Source organism: Martes martes, assembly GCF_963455335.1.
Source record: "Martes martes genome assembly, chromosome: 5".
Lineage (NCBI taxonomy): Eukaryota > Metazoa > Chordata > Mammalia > Carnivora > Mustelidae > Martes > Martes martes.
The window spans coordinates 133,056,565-133,076,522 of record NC_137892.1 but is presented as its reverse complement, the minus strand read 5'-3'; the positions used below and the strand labels follow the sequence as shown (position 1 = coordinate 133,076,522).

The following is a 19,958-nucleotide window of genomic DNA, read 5'->3' as shown; positions in this document are numbered from 1 at the left end:
TATTTATTTATTTGACAGACAGAGATCACAGGTAGGCAGAGAGGCAGGCAGAGAGAGAGAGGAGGAAGCAGGCTCCCCACTGAGCAGAGAGCCCGATGTGGGACTCGATCCCAGGACCCTGAGATCATGACCTGAGCCGAAAGCAGAGGCTTTAACCCACTGAGCCACCCAGGTTCCCCCCAGGCTCTTTTTTGATAAATATGAACATTCTGATAGAGCCTCTTGGTATAAGGAAAATGTCTCCCTATCTCTGCCCCGTCTTTTCACTTAATCCTATGCAACTAAGATTTTTATTTAACACCACTTTTCAACAAGTTTTACTATAAAAATGCCTTTGTGCTTTCTAAGTATAAAGAGTTACATCATTTTTAGTGTGGTTTTAAGAACCACAGGCCACCCTCCCCGACTCTTTTTGGAACATCATGATCAGTTGGAAGTACTTTGGTTCCTTTCCTAACATGCTATGTGTTTTTCTCCTCAGTACTCTTTGAAGATCTCATTACTGCTACCTAGAGTCCTTTGCCTTTCTTTGTGGCCAAGTGAATACTCCAGTGATAACTGTATCCCAAAGGCTTTTTCCAGCCCTTTTCACTCAAAGTTAGATGTTCCTTTGCTTCTGCTCCCTTAATCTTCCCTCCCATGTTAATCAAACGGGTAGCACTGCTTTATAGTTCTTTATGAGTTGGTGAACTCTGTATTTTAAAAAAAAAATTATCTATACATTGTGCTTAGTGATTGGTAGGGCCTTAGTTTTTTTTTTTGTTTGTTTGTTTTTTTAAGTAATAAGAGACATGGTTCTTAAGTGCCGAACACTGCACAAAAGGGTTGCTGCTATTGGATTCCAAACTGCCATGCCCTCTATACCAGTGGTGGACAAGGCAAATAAGGAATTACTCCTCAGGGGAGTAAAGTATTGTATAGATTTAGAACGTGAGAAAACCATAACTTTCTCTTCAGAAATGGAAATTTCCATTTTGCCTTCATGACCCTTGTGAACCACTTGGGTTCCTCACTGATTGGTATAGTTCTGAGGGCGCTACTGGGTGCTTTTTGTACTTTTCCATCCCCCAACAATTGGAGAATAATTTGTAGACCATAGCAGTTATAATGTTCTTAACTGTGATGTATTACAAAACAAGGAACAACAGATTTTTTTATATGTTAAAGCCTAAGTAAATTCTATTTCATTTAGAATGAAGTATCTTCAAGATAAGAGATACTCTGCATAAGGAAAGCAGTATAATTTCCTCATCACTAATTATTACGTGCCTACTACATGCCAGGTTTCATCTTAGGCATTGATGATACAGCTTTGTAAAACACCAATTTTTTGGAGTTTATATTCTAATGGAGGAAGTTAACACATTTAACAAAATAAATTTATAGTGTATTAAGTGGTTAACACTATAAATAAAGCAGGGTAAAGGGCTTGTTATAATCTGGAAAGTAGTACTATATTATTTATGGTGGTTGGGAAGGCACCTGTGTACTTCAGCATTAGTGTTGTCAAATTCTGACCCTTTGGTTAAATACCTTGCCATCCAGTACATTCATAAAGGTTTTTTCTGATACAGTTCTGATACAGAATTAAGGAATGAGTCATTACTTAAGACCTTTTTACTTTGATTACATTTAAGGTGTTTTTCTCCAGTGTGGGCATTACTCATGAGTGAGTGATAATCTAAAGGCCTTATTGTGTTTATTACACTGTTTATTACACTGGGAGTTTCTCTACATTTTGAGTGTTCTGATGGTTACAAAAACTTAAACTCTGTTAAAGGATTTTTTCATAATCCTTAAATTTGTGTGGTTCTTTCCCAGTGCAAATTATGATGATGATGATGATGATGATGTTGTTAAGTAGGCTTTGAAACTTAAAAGCCTTTCTGCATTGTGGCATTTATACAGTTTGTGGCTACTGTGAATTATGTGATGTTGATTAAGGTATAAATCATGACAAGACTTTCCCTCATTCCTTTGCATACAGTAGAGTGAAGTGAGAGTTATGGCTAAAACCCTGCAATAAAATTACATTCCAACTTTTACACTCACACTGTGGATTCTATGATGTTCATTAATGTGGGAAATGTGTCTAAAGGTAATACTCAGATTTTTAATGCCATTTTTAAAAACCCACAACTGGATGACATGCTAGTTTTGGATTACGTGTCACTTTTCTCTTGCCATCTTTCAGGGTTCTGTTCCTGGCTCTAATAAGGATACCTTATCTGCAACAGAATCCAGGATTCTGTAGTTCTCTAGTGTCACTTCCTTGTATTATTTTTGACACAGTATGAGATAGTATGTTATTGGAAGTATTATATTAAAATACATTTAATGTATCTGCAGTTAAAGTATTTGTTATGTATTCATGCTGGTGTTCTTTGCTGTTTTTTGTTTTCCTACTTCTAGTGGAGATTTCCAAATAAAATGTTTTGGAGCATATAAAATTTTTTTTAATAAAACCATATTCCCATATTTGTATCTTGTTCATTTTCTTTTATATCTGAGTGTTGTGGCAGAATGAAAACTTTGTGTCAGTTTATGTTGACATCTGAATATTATTTCTTATGGTTCTAATAACTTTCAGACAAGGTGGTATAGTGGTTAGGAATATGGCCTCTGGAACCAGAGATTTGAGGTTGATTACTAGCCCTGTCATTTCCTAGTTATGTGACTCCACTTAAGTTATTTATCTTTTCTGTACCTTAATATCCTATTATTTAACAAAGGAATAATAATAGTACCTACCTCACAGGTTACTGAAGATGAAATGAGTTAATGTTCAAACTGCTTAGTTCAATTGGATTAATTCTTAGGATGCTTAGCACATCTAAGAGCTCAAAATAGTTATTATTTAACTTAAGTCTAGTTCTATATATCAGTTATTCATGCTGAAAAATATAATACTCATCAGCCAGAATAATTGAGTGATAATGTAGATGTGTGTATTAGGTAGAGATGGTGATGGAACAAGACTCATAAATTGGTAACTTGAATCAGCTAATGGATACGTGGGATTCCATTACATTATTAATTCTCCTATACATGTTTTAAAAATTTTCATGATAAAAATAATTATAACCCATACCTTTGTAAGTGTTCACATTTCTTTGTAAAGCTGAGAATCATTTCAGTACTTCATACTTGAAACGTTTTTTTCTTGTGCTAGTTCTTTCTTCCTCCTAGTGAGGGAGAAGAAATGCCATATGATTAACCAATTCATGATTCTTTCTCTTGTCCGGCCAGCCTCACAGAAGTAAGCTTGCAATTGAATTAGTTATTGGCCATTAGCAAGAGCATGCAAGGAAGATAACGAAACTTTAAGTTCAGATCTCATGGAACCTCAGTTGTCAGGCTTTACTGGATTTGTTATTTGACATTTAGATCCCCAGATATTTACTTTTGAAGTATAAATTCAAGCCAGTAAGTATTGTGTTCATTATTAAGCATTAAGCACTCTGCTTAATATATGTGAAGGGACAGTGTGTGAGAGAGGTGTATGTATATTACATTAAATATAATTATGCATTTAAATATTTGTACATACATACGACTTACATATATGTTCCCTTTAGCTTATCATGATCCTCATAGACTAATAGCTTTATGAAGTTGGTGATCCTTTTGTCTTGAAGACTTAAAAAAAAGGGGATTAATTTTTCGACAGGTGATTTGGGTTATATGTGAGACTATTTTGACAAGATAACAATGGTGGACAGGTTGATTGTGAAATTTGGAATTTCCATATTTGATATCTTCACAAAAAGGATAATTGCAGATCTGGATATTGTAAGCAACTACTGGTTGACAATGAGTTTAAACCAGATTATGTAGAGACCTACTATGTCTTCTCAAAAATGGAATTTTAAAGCCCCTGGATTATTTTGAATGTATTTTTCTTGTGGCTTGTGTATTTTTCTTGTTGCATGTTGTAACAGATAATGCTGTCTTGCTCTTTATTGAATAATCCTAGAGACTTAAAGTTTTATATTTATTACTTTAGAATGAAATATTCCTTTAAGGAACAGAGCTCTAGTGTTTGAGCAGAGTATTCTTTGGATTAGATTGAAGTAATCTATTTAAAAATGAATGACACATAGTACTAAGTAAGTATTTGTGTCCGCCTTACCAGTAGAGACTATATCCAGTTCCAAATAATAGGTTACCTTTGTTGAAAAGAAAACCACAGGCCCCAAATGCAATCACTTATTTAAAGGGCCTCACTTCAGCAAACCAAGACTTCATATCCAACCTAACTGCAGCTTCAGACCCCTCAGGAAAGTAACCTTTTTTTTTTTTCCTTTTAAGTAGGCCCCATGGCCAGCATGGAGCCCAACCCCAAGACCCTGAGATAAAGAGCTGAACTGAAATCAGGAGTTGCAATCTTAGTCAACTGACCCACCTAGGCACCCCAAGAAAGTAACCTTCAACATGGAATTCCTGGTTGGCACTAGGATGACTTTGTCTACAGTAGTGTACTTTTTGTCAATAATTTCCTTTTCCCCATTCCTTTCTGCCTTTAAAGACTTAATTTTCTATAGTAATTTCTACACCCAACGTGGAGCTGAACAACCCTGACATCAAAAGTTACATTCTCCACCAACTGAGCCAGACAGGTGCCCCCATTTTCTGCCTTTATTTTCAATTTTTTAAAAAGATGTATTTACTTATTTGGGGGGCGAGGCAGTGTGGCAGAGGGAGATGGGGAGGGAGAAAGAAACCCAAGCGGACTCCACGCGCAGCACCGAGCCTGAGATCAGGACCTTGCCCTACAACTTCAGCCCAAACCAAGAATAGGACCCTTAACCACTGTGCTACCCACGCGCCTCTCTATCTTTAAAAAACCTTCCTTGTCCTGCAGCTCCTTTCCATTTGCTGAATGGGATGCTTCCAGATTCATGAATTGTTCAATAAAGCCAGTTTGATCTTTTACATTACTCAATTGAGTTTTTGTTTTTAATATCTTTTAATGTGGGCTATAGTATAGTTTGCTAAAACCCTTTCAAAGTAAGGCCGGACAAAGTAAGTAAAATGGATAACTGTTCTGACAGATTAACAAAAACAACTAGCAGGATTTTAACAGTACCGTATCTGGTTTCTTCTCTTATTCTAGCCCTATTTTGCTCCCCTTTTATGGGATGCCTGCCTACCTTCAGGAATTTTTAAATGTACCTAACATTTTAAAGAGAAAAATATAGACTCCTCGCCTTGGCATGAGGTTTCTCGTGATTGGGCGCTTGGTCACCTCCCTATTCCATTTTTGCTAATCCGCAGGAAAACTAACAGTAAATCGGAGACTGAAAAACAATAAAAAACCAGCACACCCAGCACGGCAGTGCTGAGAAGGAAGCAACCGGCTATTAAGCCTACGGTAGCGAAGGACGGCCAGCTATCGAATAAGTAGGGGCCACCTAGACCCAGACTAAGTGGAAATGGGTCCCAGACACAGAGAACGACTTTGGGGGAAGTTATAAAGCGGGGAGAGACTGCACGTGAATGAAGCGAGGTTCGCGGGGTTGAGGCCTGGATTGCGCTTTTGGCGCGAGGTTCAAGCTCGGTTGGAGACAACACATCTGATTGGGCCACACCTCCGTGCCCTCTCGGGTCCCGAGGCCATCCTCCGCCAGACGTGGAAGGAAGGAGGCGCGAGGCGGGAGGCCGGCCGCCCGGAGCGGGGAGCGTGCGTGACCCTGCGGCGCGTCACGTGCGACGCCGGCGGCCATGGCGGGAAGCGAGCCACGCAGCGGAGGCAGCTCCCCTCAGCCGCACCATAGCGACTGGAGCCGTCTAGAGGCTGCCATCCTCAGCGGCTGGAGGAACTTCTGGCAGTCGGTGGGCAAGGAGAGGGCAGCGCCGAGGGCCTCTCAAGAGGAGGCGGATGAGGAGGCCAGTACTCTGACGCGGCTGCCGGTGAGTGGCGGCCACCGGCCGCGGAGGACCTAAGGGCCGGGCCGGGAGGGGCGTCCCGCTCCGGCGGCCTCGGGGGGCCTCACCGCGCTCAAGTCTGTGTCTGCCGCGAGGCCGTTCCGGGCAGTGTCGTCACCTGGAAGCAACAGTTGACCAGAAACGCCGAGGCGTTGACCTTTGGTGCGCCGCAGCCGGATCGAAGGTCGCAGCGAAACGCCCCGGTAACCGGCCAGGTCCCCCTCAAATCTTCCACCCCCAAACCAAGTTTTGGCCCTAGAACAGCCCGAACGTCAGGTTAAGGAAATAGGAGGAGACCACTGCAGACTTGTGGTTAGCCTGGGAAAGCCTTCGGCAACTGGGTGCTCGGCGTCTTTCACCTGAGGTTCAGTGTACCCGAACACCGCGAGGAGATCGAGGCTGGTCTCTTACCGCGCTGTTCAAGTAACAGAACTCACTCTTAACTGACAATGGCTGAGTCGTGCCTCGAGTTACAAGAGACCCCAAGAATCATACACACCACTTATTGTTAAACTTTTCAGGCAGATGGGAAAATGGGAGAGAGGAGAAATTCTTAGACATTATACAAATTCTGTATCTCAGCTGGACTGTTGACATCTCCCTCCCTCTGACGTCTATCAGAAATTAAAAACTGCAGGCTAAGGACACCTCCAAGCTTCTCCCTTTTGTAGAAGTTCTTTGAAATACTGATTTTATGGAGAAAGTGAGATGGCAGATTTACTCTTTGATTAGAACTAATGACAAAATCAGAAGTGCTTTGATAGAAGTTTTATTTTGAAGACTAGATTGTTTCCTTAAATGGTTTGTTCAGGTAATGTAGTGGCAAAATTCCGTGAGAAATTAAAGGACCTGTTTTTTTTGCTTGAAAAATACCAGAACAATGATTGGTCTTTCATGAATGTTTCAGTGTGTCAACAATTAAATGTTCAGATAGGTTTCTCTTCTGATGGCAGGAAAATAACTTCAGCATTATAGATTTAATTACTAAAAATACTGTTAAGTTGATCTTTGGTTATCTAGTATAATTGTTTTGTAATTCATCACGATAGATATAATTATTAAAAAGATGGACTGTCCAGTTGACCTTTGGATTCCCAGTATAATAAAATAATTATTTGTTTATAATTATCAGAAAAATTTTAAGCTAAGTTTTTCCTCCCTTTTACCTATTTGCCGTTTCTATTTCAGATTGACGTACAGCTATATATTTTGTCATTTCTTTCACCTCATGATCTGTGTCAATTGGGAAGTACAAGCCATTATTGGAATGAAACTGTTCGAGATCCAATTCTGTGGAGATATTTTCTGCTGCGGGATCTTCCTTCCTGGTCTTCTGTTGACTGGAAGTCTCTTCCAGATCTAGAAATCTTAAAAAAGCCTATATCTGAGGTCACTGATGGTGCATTTTTTGACTACATGGCAGTGTAAGTATCTAGTTTTATGAATTAAAAAAAAGATACTAAATTTGCCTGTGTTGCAAGTTAATAGTCTAAATTAGTCTTGGCTCTGCCAATAATACATTTCATGGAATTTGGTTGTGTTTGTAAAAGTTGGGGATTAACTTAAATTCCTTTGTATGACCCTTTCAGTTTTTCACATTTTGTTATTTACCTATGGTAATTATTTGAATAATTGTAGATAGTTCATATGCCAAGAAGTAAAACATTTCTTAAAGCTTTCATCATCTTTAGAACACTTGTCATTTTGTTAAATAGTGAATACTTTTCCATATCCAAAAAACGAATGATCAGTGATCAGACACCAGTTTTTTAGCAGGGAAGAAAACCATTCTCAAGATTCTGGGAACTAAGATTTTGTTATCACCCAGAAGCATTGACACTTTTAAATATCATGTAGCTGAGAGAATTAGTGTTGAGCAAATGTAGTGTATTGAATTCTATGTATATTTAGTTATTTAGCCATCACCCAATAAGAAAGTATTACCCTTGTGTTATAGATGTGGAATTGAGGTTCAGAATGGTTATGGATTTACCTAGTTATATAGCTTATAAGGGACTATTCAGATTGGAACCCTGTCATGCCACCTTAAAAATATATAATGTCATTGGATCTGGATATAACCTACTTTATTGAGGGCCCCACATTTAAGGCATTGTAAATAAAATTTTAAAAATATTTATGTTTTAGATAAGAACTGTTTTGCTCTGCTATATTTAGTATATAGATACAGGATTCTTTTCATATTTTATTTGAGTTATTCAGATCTTTCTTTATTCTAATCTAAATGCCAAGTCTTATAAGACTACTTGGTTAAAACGTATGTGATATGTTATATATAATTTCAGTAAGTACTATTGTCCTCTCACTTGCTGGTTGTTACTTCTACATTGTCCCACAACCAACCATAGCATCAAGTATATCATGCTGTGGAACCAGCTTTTTCCTGGGAATGGTAATAATCATAGTAACTACCATTTGTGATCATATGAAGTATTTTTTATTGAAGTATAATTAACGGACAGTGTTATATTAGTTTCAGATATACAATATAATGATTCAACAATTCTATGCATTTCTCAGTGCTCATCATTTTTAAGTGTACTCTTAATCCCCTTTTATATCACCCCCCCACCAGCCTCCCCTCTGCCAACCACCAGTTTCTTTTTTTGTCTGTTTTTTTCTTTGTTCATTGTTTTGTTTCTTAAATCATATAAATTAATTTGTTCCTTACAACCCTGGGTTAATTGTTATTGCTCAAATAATGCAGATGAAAAAACGTAAGTTCATAGTATAAGTGGCTTATATAAATAAAGTGGTCAGATCTACCTAGCCTCAAAAATTGATTTTTTTTTCCTTCTTGAATAACAAGTTTCCTAAATAAAGATCATTGTCTTGTCAGGTCAGTAATTGTCTTAACCACCTTGATTTAGTCAAAGGGCTTTAGGTTTTATTTTGATTTGGTTACTGTGTTCTAACTTTTGATAACATGTAGAATTGGTAATTTAGAAATTTATAGCTATTGAAACAAACTGTTAGTTTGTTTTTTTCACATGATTCTGAGTTTGCTAGGTTTATCTTTAAGGAACATTAGATCCTCCCTGTATATTTAACACTTACTAAACTGTTACACTGGAGGCTGTTAATAGGAGTACTTAAGAAGTTTGGTTCTATTGGTGACATTACTAATTTCTATCTTTTTTTTTTTAACCTCTAAAGACATTTATGCTAAGTATCCATATAGGTTATTGTAGGGTTTCTCAATCTTGGCACTATTGACATTTTAGATCAAGTGTTCAGACCAGTTGTGCTGTGCACTGTAGGATGTTTAGCAGCATTCTTTACTTCTGTCCACTAGATGCCAGTAGCACACCACACTCTGACCCCTTAGTCATAATAGCAAAAATGACTGCAGACATTGCCAAATGAATGCTCTCTTGGGGTGGGGAGGCAAAATCTCCCCAGACTGAGAATCACTGCTCTGTGTAGTGAATTTTTATGACTGAAACAAGTGTTAGACCAAGTGTTCCATGAGAAAATCTAAATGAAAAATTAGAAAGTAAGTAGCATTTCCTGGGGAAGACTTCCTTAACATTTGGACCACTTCTACTCCCAGAGTGCCTTTGCTTTTTCATGTGGTGGCATCCAGCATACATATTATAATGTGTCTGTTCTCCACTTTCCTCCATGAGGATTGGAACTATATGATTATTATATTATATAATACAATAATGTGTCTAGCAGGTTCTCAATAAACTATATATTGTTGAATGAATAACTGGCTATGTTTTTTTCTGTGTTTATTTTCTAATTGTGACAATTTTATGCAGCTATAAAATGTGCTGTCCATATACAAGAAGATCCTTGAAATCTAGCCGTCCTATGTATGGAGCTGTCACATCATTTTTACACTCACTGATCATTCAGAATGAACCACGATTTGCTATGTTTGGACCAGGTTTGGAAGAACTGAATACATCTTTGGTGTTGAGCTTGATGTCTTCTAAGGAACTTTGCCCAACAGCTGGTTTGCCTCAGAGGCAGATTGATGGTAATTTTCATGTTAATCTGAAGCATATAATAGTTAAAACACTTTGATCTTGACACTAATGTTAAATCAAAAGAAATTTTTAATGAACTCATTGATGTAATGAAATATAGTATTTTGGTGAATAGGCATTCCTCCTCCCCAGGTCCCAGTGTACTGAAAGAGTTGATTTACTTTTTTTTTTTTTTAAGATTTTATTTATTTATTTGACAGACAGAGATCACAAGTAGGCAGAGAGGCAGGCAGAGAGAGAGGGAGGGGGAAGCAGGCTTCCTGCCGAGCAGAGAGCCTGATGCAGGGCTCGATCCCAGGACCCTGGGATCATGACCTGAGCTGAAGGCAGAGGCTTTAACCCACTGAGCCACCCAGGTGCCCCTTGATTTACTTTTTATCAGAGATGAGCTTCCTCTTATTTCCTCAGATTTGTGTAATCTAGAATATAAGATTATGTGCAGGTAGATTATATGTTATCAGGATGTTTGTACAGTAGTTACCATATTTTAAAAGAATGTTAATGACAAAAACCCATCTACTATGTGCAAAGTACTTTGATATGTAGTGGAATTTTTAAAAAGAGCTAAATTAACACCTTTCTCCTCTTTCTGTGAAAATAACAATCATATAGTTAGTTGGCAAGCAGGAAATATAAGTAATACTGTAATCTAGCTTATGCTTTGCTTATTCATTTATTGAGAGCACCTATTAGATGGTAGAGGTGTAGCTATTTAAAACAAACATCAAAAATTTTTGTCTGCCCTGGAGACACTTGGTCTTGATAAGGACCAAGACAAGTATATAGGTGATTAGAATATGGTGTAATTAGCTCCTGAGTAGAAAGATAAGGCTCGAAGAAGGCTCTTTGTTGAACATGATGCCTTATTTGAGTCATTATGATGAGTTAAAGTAGGCCATTTAAAAAAAAGGAATAGAAGTATTCTGAGCAGTGAAAACTACATTTCTAAAAGCACAGAGCTCTGGATACATATGACACATTTGAAGTAGATCTATGTGTCTAGAGTGGGCTGGGTGAGAAGATATGTGTATGCTGTGCTCAAGCATTTGGGAGCTGTTGAAAGATTTTAAACAGAGCAGTGAGACGATCAAGATTACATTTTAGAAAGATCTGGCTCCTGAGTGGAAAATTGATTAGAAGAGGCTATAAAACATGGAGACCTGTTAAAGTACTATAATATTGTAAAAACATGAAGGATAGCATTGACTGAATATGTATGAGTGTTATTTCTGATGTGGTTTTCATATTGGATGACAGTGCCATTCACTAGGATAAGGAGGTGGAAGAGAAAGTTTTCTGAGGGATCTTTATAGGAAGGAGGACAGCTGCTCTTTGGAATATGCTGACTTTGATAACTCTGGGATATATAAGTGGAGATGCCTGCTATAAGCAATCCACTTGAATGGAAGCTCCATTAGGGCAGGAGTCTTACCAGGTTTGTTCTTAGCTGTGTGTTTGAACTCAGGCATGTAGTAGGCACTCAATATAGATTTGATGACTAAATGACCAAATAACTTTGTGGATTACTCTATGCATCCAGATCTCAAGAGAAAGATCTGGGTTAGGAATCAAGATTTGGGAATCTCATGGTGTCCACATGGACTTGGAAGTTTCTGAGGATGGAGAGGAGTATTGTGAACCAGGTGTGAAATCTTCAGTGAATGTTTGGTGGAAGGGGTTATTAAAAGGAGATTCATAAATGATGAGGTTGAGAAAAGGGAGATGGTACTGCATCTGAATGGTGTATCTCAGAGATGGAGTTTTGAAGAAGGTTGGTGAGTAATAGGACATGGCAGTGAGGAGTAAAGAGAACATTGACCCCACGTCTTTACCCTGAGATGTGTGAGAAGAAGCAGTTTTGTTACTTGAGATGTACTGCAAGAGAAGCAGCCCCTAAGGGTAGGCCAGTTCAGGTAAGGCCATGGGGTAGAAGACTCTCTAAAGAAGAGGTTGAGGATATGAGGAAATTTGCTAATCATGAATTGTCAATTTTATTCTCTAGACAGCAGCAGAAATGATTGTTTATAAATGCCAATCTAATTATGCCTCAAACCCTGCAAGATCAAGGAAGAAGGGGGAATGGGTTGTTGGCAGTATGGTACAGAACAGCATAGAGATCGTATTGGGTTGAGGTTAGATGTGTTAAGAAGGTAATGTCTGGAAATTAAACTGATGAAAACAAAGATCAGAGAAAATAGTAGAATTTTTTTCTTTGATCTCTTTGGAGAGTTTGTGCACCAAACCTTGTGGCCAGGGTCTAGGATCATGCTTGCAGTCTCAGCCACCAAGATTTCTGCATGTGTTACCTGGAATGGTGACATAAGATGGCATGACAGGTTAATTTAAACAACTAGGTTGGTTATGATGCAGGGATTAAAGGTGTGAAAAGTGGAGTTGTCCTAAAGTAGAGGTAAGGTTATATTAAGTTGTTTTTGAAGAGCAGTGGCTTTGAAGGAAAGAGACATAATGAGATAGGCATTTTTAAGCCATCTCTCCAGTTGCTGTCAGAAGAATGGACAGTAGGGGTAAAAAATGGATGTGGGAGACTAGTTAGAAGTGATTGCAAAAGTCTAGTTGAGGGTATGGTAATTTAGACTAAAAGGAGGATTGAGGATGGACAAAACTAAAGGGGCATTTGTATAGCAAAAAGAAGTAGAGCCATGGGAGGAAGAAGGATCTTTTCATGAGGCAAGAGGAGAAGCAGCCTGAGTGTTAACACAGCCAAAGAAGGGAGGAGGTTAAGAAACAAGGACAAGCAACAATGTTGAATAATTCAGGTAAAAATAGTAAGAAGCTAGTATTTAGTATCTGTTATTTACCACTGTACTAGGAATTTTACATATGTAATCTCATTTATTGCTTACAACATCTCTAAGAAGTATGCATTATTTCTATATATATGTTTTTAAAGATTTATTTATTATTTGAGAGAGCGTGTAGGGAGGGGACATTAGGGGCATCAGAGAATCTCCAACAGACTCCCCATGGAGCTGATCAAGAGTTGGACGCTTAACTGACTGAGCCACCAAGTGCCCAATATTATTTCTATATTTTGATGTCAAAACTGAGGTTCACAAAAAATGGAAATGTGGCAAATCCAAGTTTAATTTCAAATTTTACTATCTGAATATTTCTTCAGTTTTCTACAGTGCCAGTGGTGACTTCCCATCAATTTAAAAACATTTTCAGGGAGATAAAACACTGAATGTATATGCAGAGTATATGACTAATGAGAAATGAAAAAGTTGGAAAATGAGTCTTAGTCTTGATGATAAATAGTAGCTGTTAATGATGCAGCTGCTACTGATATGATGATACAGAAAGGAATGCTATAAGCCTATCTGTTCTTTGTTCTGTATCCATGTTTTTATTACCATGTAAATGAAAATTGCATACAGCACATTTTCTTCAACATAAACATTTCATTTTATTCCAAAGCTATATATAATTTGTCATGGGCTTTTTGGTTGCTCTTTTTGCTCACACTGGGTAATTTTTTTTCAATGTGATCTTTTTCTGTATTTATTAATGACTTGTTTTGATAACTATAATTTTCTTCTTTAGGTATTGGATCTGGAGTCAGTTTTCAGTTGAGCAACCAACATAAATTCAACATCCTGATACTATATTCAACTACCAGGTAAGGCTGCCTACTTGGTGGCCTACCTGGAGCATCAGGACTTGGGTACCTTATGGGGGAGGTGGAGCCTCTTTAGTATTTATGCTTTATATTTACATTTTTCTTACAGAAAGGAAAGAGATAGAGCAAGAGAAGAGCATACAAGTGCAGTTAACAAGATGTTCAGTGTACAGAATGAAGGAGATGATCAACAAGGAAGCCGGTATAGTGTAATTCCACAAATTCAGAAGGTGTGTGAAGTTGTTGATGGATTCATCTATGTTGCAAATGCTGAAGCTCATAAAAGTAAGCATTATTTTATTTTCTTTTTAAGAAACCTTTTTTGCAAAGCAAATAAGAAAATACATTTTTAGGCTTTACTGTGACTTCTTAAAAGCATGATGGTTAATTTAATAAATGTGATTCTATGACCATTATTGCTAATAATGAGTTCTCAAACCTTAATGTGAATTAGGATCACCCACCTGGAGAGCTTGTTAAAAACAGCTGCCTGATTCCTATTCTGATGGATTATAATTCATAGATTTGGGTTGTCTCTTGGGCATTCTTTTTTTTTTTTTTAACAAACCTACAAAATTCTGATGCGTATTGAAGTTTTATAGTATAAGTACATAATATTTCTTTGTTGTATGCTTCTGCACTTGTTATTGATGTTTTGTCTGCTTCTAGCTCTATTCAAATAATTTATGTAGATAACTGGAAAATTTTACCTTTGTTTTAATTACCCAGATAGTCAAGAGAAAGGTGGGGGTGGAGTGTTAATTAAGTAGATTAGTTAAGAACACTCTCCACATATTCTGAATAATTGCCCTTCACGATGCTATATAGGCATCAAATCAGAATATTATTGGGCCACAAACCAGTATTATAATTTTTCTCCCAAATCTTTTGTGAATAAGTTAGGGCATGAATATATAATATATTGTTCTCACTCAGAACAAGGTAGCAACATTGCTGAAAGGATTTAAAGTTTGTGGTGCACTGAAGTTAACCAGAGCAACAAAAGCTAAGTCCAGCTCAACTAATGACTAGTTGGAATCAACCCACAGTGTTAGTGGTCTAACAGGAGAAGCATGCCCATTTCTGGGAATATATTCTTTTACCTCAGTCTCTACTGTTCTACATAAAACATTTAGCATTAAATTAAAAATTACAAGACAAAAAAATCAAAATGAAATGACCCATTTCAAGAGATAAAGCAATCAGTGGAACCATATCAAGAGATGACTCAGATGTTGGCACTCACAGAAAGGGACATTAAAATAACTATGATTAATATGTTAAAGGATCTAGTGGAAAGGATGGAAAATATGTGTGAATAGATAGGGATTTTCAGCAGAGAGAAGGGTGCTGTGAAAAAGTAAAATGGGAATGCTAAATATGAAAATATAGGAGGTGAACACTTTCCATAGTGGATTTATCAGCAAAAGAAACCTTTGGTGAATCTGAAGATAAACTAAAATTATCCAAAGTAAAACACAGAAAAAAAGAGTAAGAGTGAGGAACAGAGCGTCCAAGAACTGGGGGAACCCATCAGAGGTTCCCAACTCAGGAATCAATAGACTTTCTCTTAAGGGTCCATATAGTAAATATTTTAGGCATATAAACTATATGATCTCTCACAGTTACTCAGTTCTGCTGTTAAGAGTGCAAAAGTAGCCATAGACAATTTATAAATGAATAGGCATGGATGTTTAAAAAAATTATTTATAAAAATAGATCCATAGACCATAGTATGGCAATACCTGGTCTAACTCATGTGTAATTGGAGTCCCAAAATATGAAGAAAGAGAATAAGGAAAAAAATTTTTGAACCAATAATGACCAAAATTTTTTCAAAATTACTGAAAGATGACAGGATGCTCAGATGATTCCAAATAAATTAAAAAAAATACATAAATAAAAAATAAATCTAGGTCCATTAGAGCCAAACTGATGAAAACCAAAGAGAGAGATTATCTTGAAGACAGCCAAAGCAAAAGGAATCATATATATAGAGGGCCAAAGATAAGGACAGAGAATTCCTGAAAGAATTGCTGAAGGCAATTAAGGGAAATCTTTACAGTGTTGCAAAGTGGGGAAAATCTTGTATCCAAAGATATCTTTCAAAATTAAGGCAAAATCAAGACTTTCAGACAAAACCTGAGAAAGTTAAATATCAGCAGATTTATATTATAAGAAATATTAAAGAAAGCTCTTCAAGGCAGAAGAACATGATACCAGATGGAAAAATGGATCTTTATTAAAAAAAATTAAGAGCTCTGGGAGAGAAGCAATGTAGCTATAGATGAGATTTTTTTTTCCTAATTTAAATTTTTTTATAATATGTAAAGGAAAAATAGTAAGACTGTATTATGGGCATATGATTCTTTTAAGTAAGATATATGATACCAATACAGACAAATGGAAGGGGACAAATGGAGATAAATTGTTAATAAGGTTCTCCAGTATGTGAAGTTGTGTAATACTATCTAGAGGTAGACCACTAGAAGTTAAAAATGTACATTGTAAAATCCTTGAGTAACCACTAAAAAAAGTGTGAGAGAGGTACAATTAAATAAGCCATTAGTGAAGATAAAATGGAACTATTACAAATCTCAGTCCAAAGAGAGGGGATAAAGGAACAAAGAACAGATGGGACAAGTCAAAATCTAAGAGGTATATGATTAGATTTAAATGCACCCTGTTGATAATGACATTAAATATTTATTAATTTTCTGTTAATATATAAGAAAGTTCCTCCAATCTAGTGGCTTAAAACAACACTCATAGTTCATAGATCTCAACACTGATAACTCATAGTTCTGTGTGTCAGAAGTCAGCACAGTATGGCTGGGTTTCCGACTTAGGGCCTCCACAAGTTGAAATCAGGGTCAGATGGGTTGCAGCACTTTCTGGTGGCTCCTGGGAAAAATCTGCTTTCTAACTCACTGAAGTTATTGGCTGAATTCAGTTCCTTACTATTGTAGGAAGGAGGTTTCTGTTTTCTTGCCAACCGTCAGCTGGGGGCTGATATCATCTTTTAGAAGGTACCTTCATTTCTTGCCTTGTGACTCCCTCTTGTCTTCAGATCCACAATGGAGAATATTTCTCACCAGGAGAACCTCATCTCTTTAAGGGCCTACCTGATTAGGTTAGCATCACTGATGATGATCACTCATTCTTGAAGTCAGCTGTGTCTTATAATGTAGCCTACTCATGGCAATGATATTTCATCACTGATTCTAGATTCCTCCCTTCTAGATTCATATATTATACAAGGGTGTGAGTCATTGGGGGTCCTTTTAGAATTTTGACTACCTCACAATATCAGTGATTTTACACAGTACAGTGAAAGACAAAGATTGTTAGTTTGAATAATAGTGCTAGACCCAAGTCTGTGTTTAAATCGTTTAAACTAGTCTTTCAAGGAAAGGGTGATAGCTATAAAATGTATGAGAGGAAAATACCTATATCAATGTATTTTTGCCTTTAAAATATGGAGACATCTGAATGGTACTGAGACTTTTTTTTCTCTAATTTCACTGAAATGCCTATCCTTGAAGGCTACCTAATGTAACTGAAGAGCTATAAATGAACAACAATAGGGGCAGTTTGTTATGTTTGGATCCTGGTAGTATTTTTATTTCCTTGTTTTGTTTTTAAGTTTGTTTTATTTTTAAAATCCTTATAAGTAATGTAAATTAAGGGTTTTGACTACATTCTCTAGGACATGAATGGCAAGATGAATTTTCTCGTATTATGGCAATGACAGATCCAGCTTTTGGATCTTCAGGAAGACCTATGCTGGTTTTATCTTGTATTTCTCAAGCAAATGTAAAAAGAATGCCCTGTTTTTATTTGGCTCATGAGCTGCATCTAAATCATCTAAACCACCCATGGATGGTAAGGTCCTATCTTCTCTGGTGAGGAAAATCTTATTTTATTTTTTCACTGTTCTCTATTTGATTTTATTCTTTTCTACTCATTCTCTTTAATGAAATAGCATTCTAAAGTTAATTTTAATAGCTTAATCAGTGGGAGACTATTGTTTGGTATTAATGTTTCACCTATCATTTGCTCACTACTTGTCTCTTCTATCATAGATATAGTGAGATAGCATTTGGAGATTTTTTTTTTTAAGATACCAGTATCACTTTTTTTTCAGCATTAAAATATGCTTTAAGGGTCATCAGAAATAAAAATTTCAACTTATTTTTTCTTGCTTTCCAAATTTTACTTTTTAATCATGGAATCCTTTTTCAAATGAAACCTTACATGAAGCCCCTAAGTAAAATAAAGGAAAATAAAAATCAGAAATGATTTTGCTTAATAATTTAAAGGATTTTCTTCCTTCCTTCCCATATACCTCCTGTGGAATCCTGAAGACTCTTTGGAACACAGTTGGAAAGCTACTGATAAAGGTGTGCCTTCCTAAGTGGTAGGCTAGGAAGAGTGGCAGTCTTAAAAAGTACATTTTTGCAATACTGAATATCATATTTATCAGCTGACTAGCTGAGTTCATTTAAAAATGTTTTAGTTTTCAAAGTGGATCCTTTAGAGCAATTTTTTTCTAATACATACAAAAAAGTCATAGAAATGGTAGTTCTTCCCCTTCCCAAAACTGAATTCCAAGATAAGCAATAAGCCTCATATTGGTAATAATTATAAGCAGAAGATCATATTTTTTTTTATCTAAGTTCTCTATAAGACAAAATAAATGACTCACCCAAAGTTTATTAGGATTTTAAAAATCCTGTTCTTTTTTTAGTATCTAGAAAAATGGTTCTTTTAATAATAAGATTTTGGGCTCAGTTTCTTACAGTGGTCTCTCTTATCTGCTCATAGGTCCAGGATACAGAGGCTGAAACTCTAACTGGTTTTTTAAATGGCATTCAGTGGATTCTTGAAGAAGTAGAATCTAAGCATGCAAGATGAGCCTTCTTTTAGACCTTGGGAACTGAAACCACTTGAAACTTGTTACTAAGGTCATGATGTGGATATTTGCTCAGCTAATTTTGTCCTGCCTTTTTGCAGGTGGGCTTTATATTGGGACAGCTGTAACTGCTGTGTTTTTTACATAATTTTTATTTTTTACCTTAAATCAATTACAAGAAAAAAGTTTCAGTGCTAGCATTTAGCCCCTGAATGAAACTTTTAAGACTTTTTTTTTTGATGACTTTTGTATTTTCTTTTTTAAAATATTAAATTCTGTAAAGAACAAGTTTGTACTTCTCTCATTCTTTGTGATTTCTAGTTTCAGTTCAAAGGTTGCCCTGGTGGAGAATAGCAAATCTGCTAAGCTTTCTATAGGTTCTTCTCAAGGGTCCTTAACTGGTTATCAAAAAGAAGTTTTTATCTATTTTTAATAAATATACTGCTTAAAGACTGGAATATTCATTGGAATTGCACTTATTGTTATGGTCATACAGCTTCTGTTTTTTGGTTTTTTTTTCCTGAAACAGCAGAAATTAACTTTATATCCTATTTAATACTAATTCAGTGAAAATAATTTTCCTGGAAGTTTTTGCTATTTCATATAACCAAAAGTTCGTAAGATTTTTTATTTTATTTTATTTTATTTTTTGTCAGAGAGAGAGAGCACAAGCAGGCAGAGCGGCAGGCAGAGGCAGAGGGAGAACCAGACTCCCTGCTGAGCAAGGAGCCTGATGTGGGATTCGATCCCAGGACCCTGGGATCATGACCTGAGCCAAAGGCAGCAGCTTAACCAACTGAGCCACCCAGGCGTCCCAAAAGTTCATAACATTTTAAAGCCAAATTCTATTCCACAGTCGTGGAGAAAACATTCCATAAGACATGATCATAAGACCTTCTCCTCAAAAATTGCAGAGGAAATGTTATATACCTTTCCTATCTCATTAGAACTAAGGAATTTTAACATTATAATAAGAGCACAGTATTTGGGTTAGGATTAGAGTTACAGTTTAAAAAAAAAAAAAGTTTAGTTGTACAGCCTACAATCCATGAGTGGGTGCTGCTCCAAAAAAGGGAGTTCCTTTTTTGAGTGTAGAAACACCTGGGTACACTCATTCAGAACTTGGCTTCAGTAACATGTAGTTGGCGGCAGGATGGAAAATGCTGACAATCTCCCTCCTGGGAAGATATTTCTCTAATTTAGAGAGGTGTTATGGTTCTTCTTCCTTGGCTGCCCCAGTCTAGATTAGAGTTTCCATCTTGCTGATTTGAAGGAAGGATAGAGGGAGTGAGTCTTGGTTCAAATCCCCAACACTTGATGTTCTTATTGAGTTTTAGTAGTTTTTTTTTTTTTTTTAAATATTTCTTCATTTTCTGTATGCTTTGGGACCATTTATGGAGACTTTAAATGTTTTTTTGTTTTGTTTTGTTTCTAATAAGTTTCTCCAGTTTCTCTA

The 19,958-nt window shown here is 36.6% G+C and overlaps 1 protein-coding gene across 2 annotated transcripts; it reads left to right on the top strand.

Moving 5' to 3' along the window:
• Positions 1-5,634: 5,634 nt before the first annotated feature.
• FBXO4 (F-box protein 4) lies at positions 5,635-19,513 on the top strand. Of its 2 annotated transcripts, XM_080803556.1 has the most exons (8): positions 5,635-5,913; positions 7,117-7,352; positions 9,717-9,937; positions 13,512-13,587; positions 13,697-13,872; positions 17,297-17,472; positions 17,955-17,990; positions 18,415-18,788. In XM_080803556.1, the coding sequence occupies exons 1-8, from the start codon at positions 5,725-5,727 to the stop codon at positions 18,502-18,504; spliced, it is 1,200 nt and encodes a 399-aa protein (XP_080659682.1). In that variant the 5' UTR covers positions 5,635-5,724; the 3' UTR covers positions 18,505-18,788. The 2 variants fall into 2 exon arrangements, with proteins under 2 accessions (XP_080659682.1, XP_080659683.1); XM_080803557.1 differs by lacking the exon at positions 17,955-17,990 and having other exon boundaries at positions 18,415-19,513.
• The last annotated feature ends 445 nt before the right edge of the window (positions 19,514-19,958 follow it).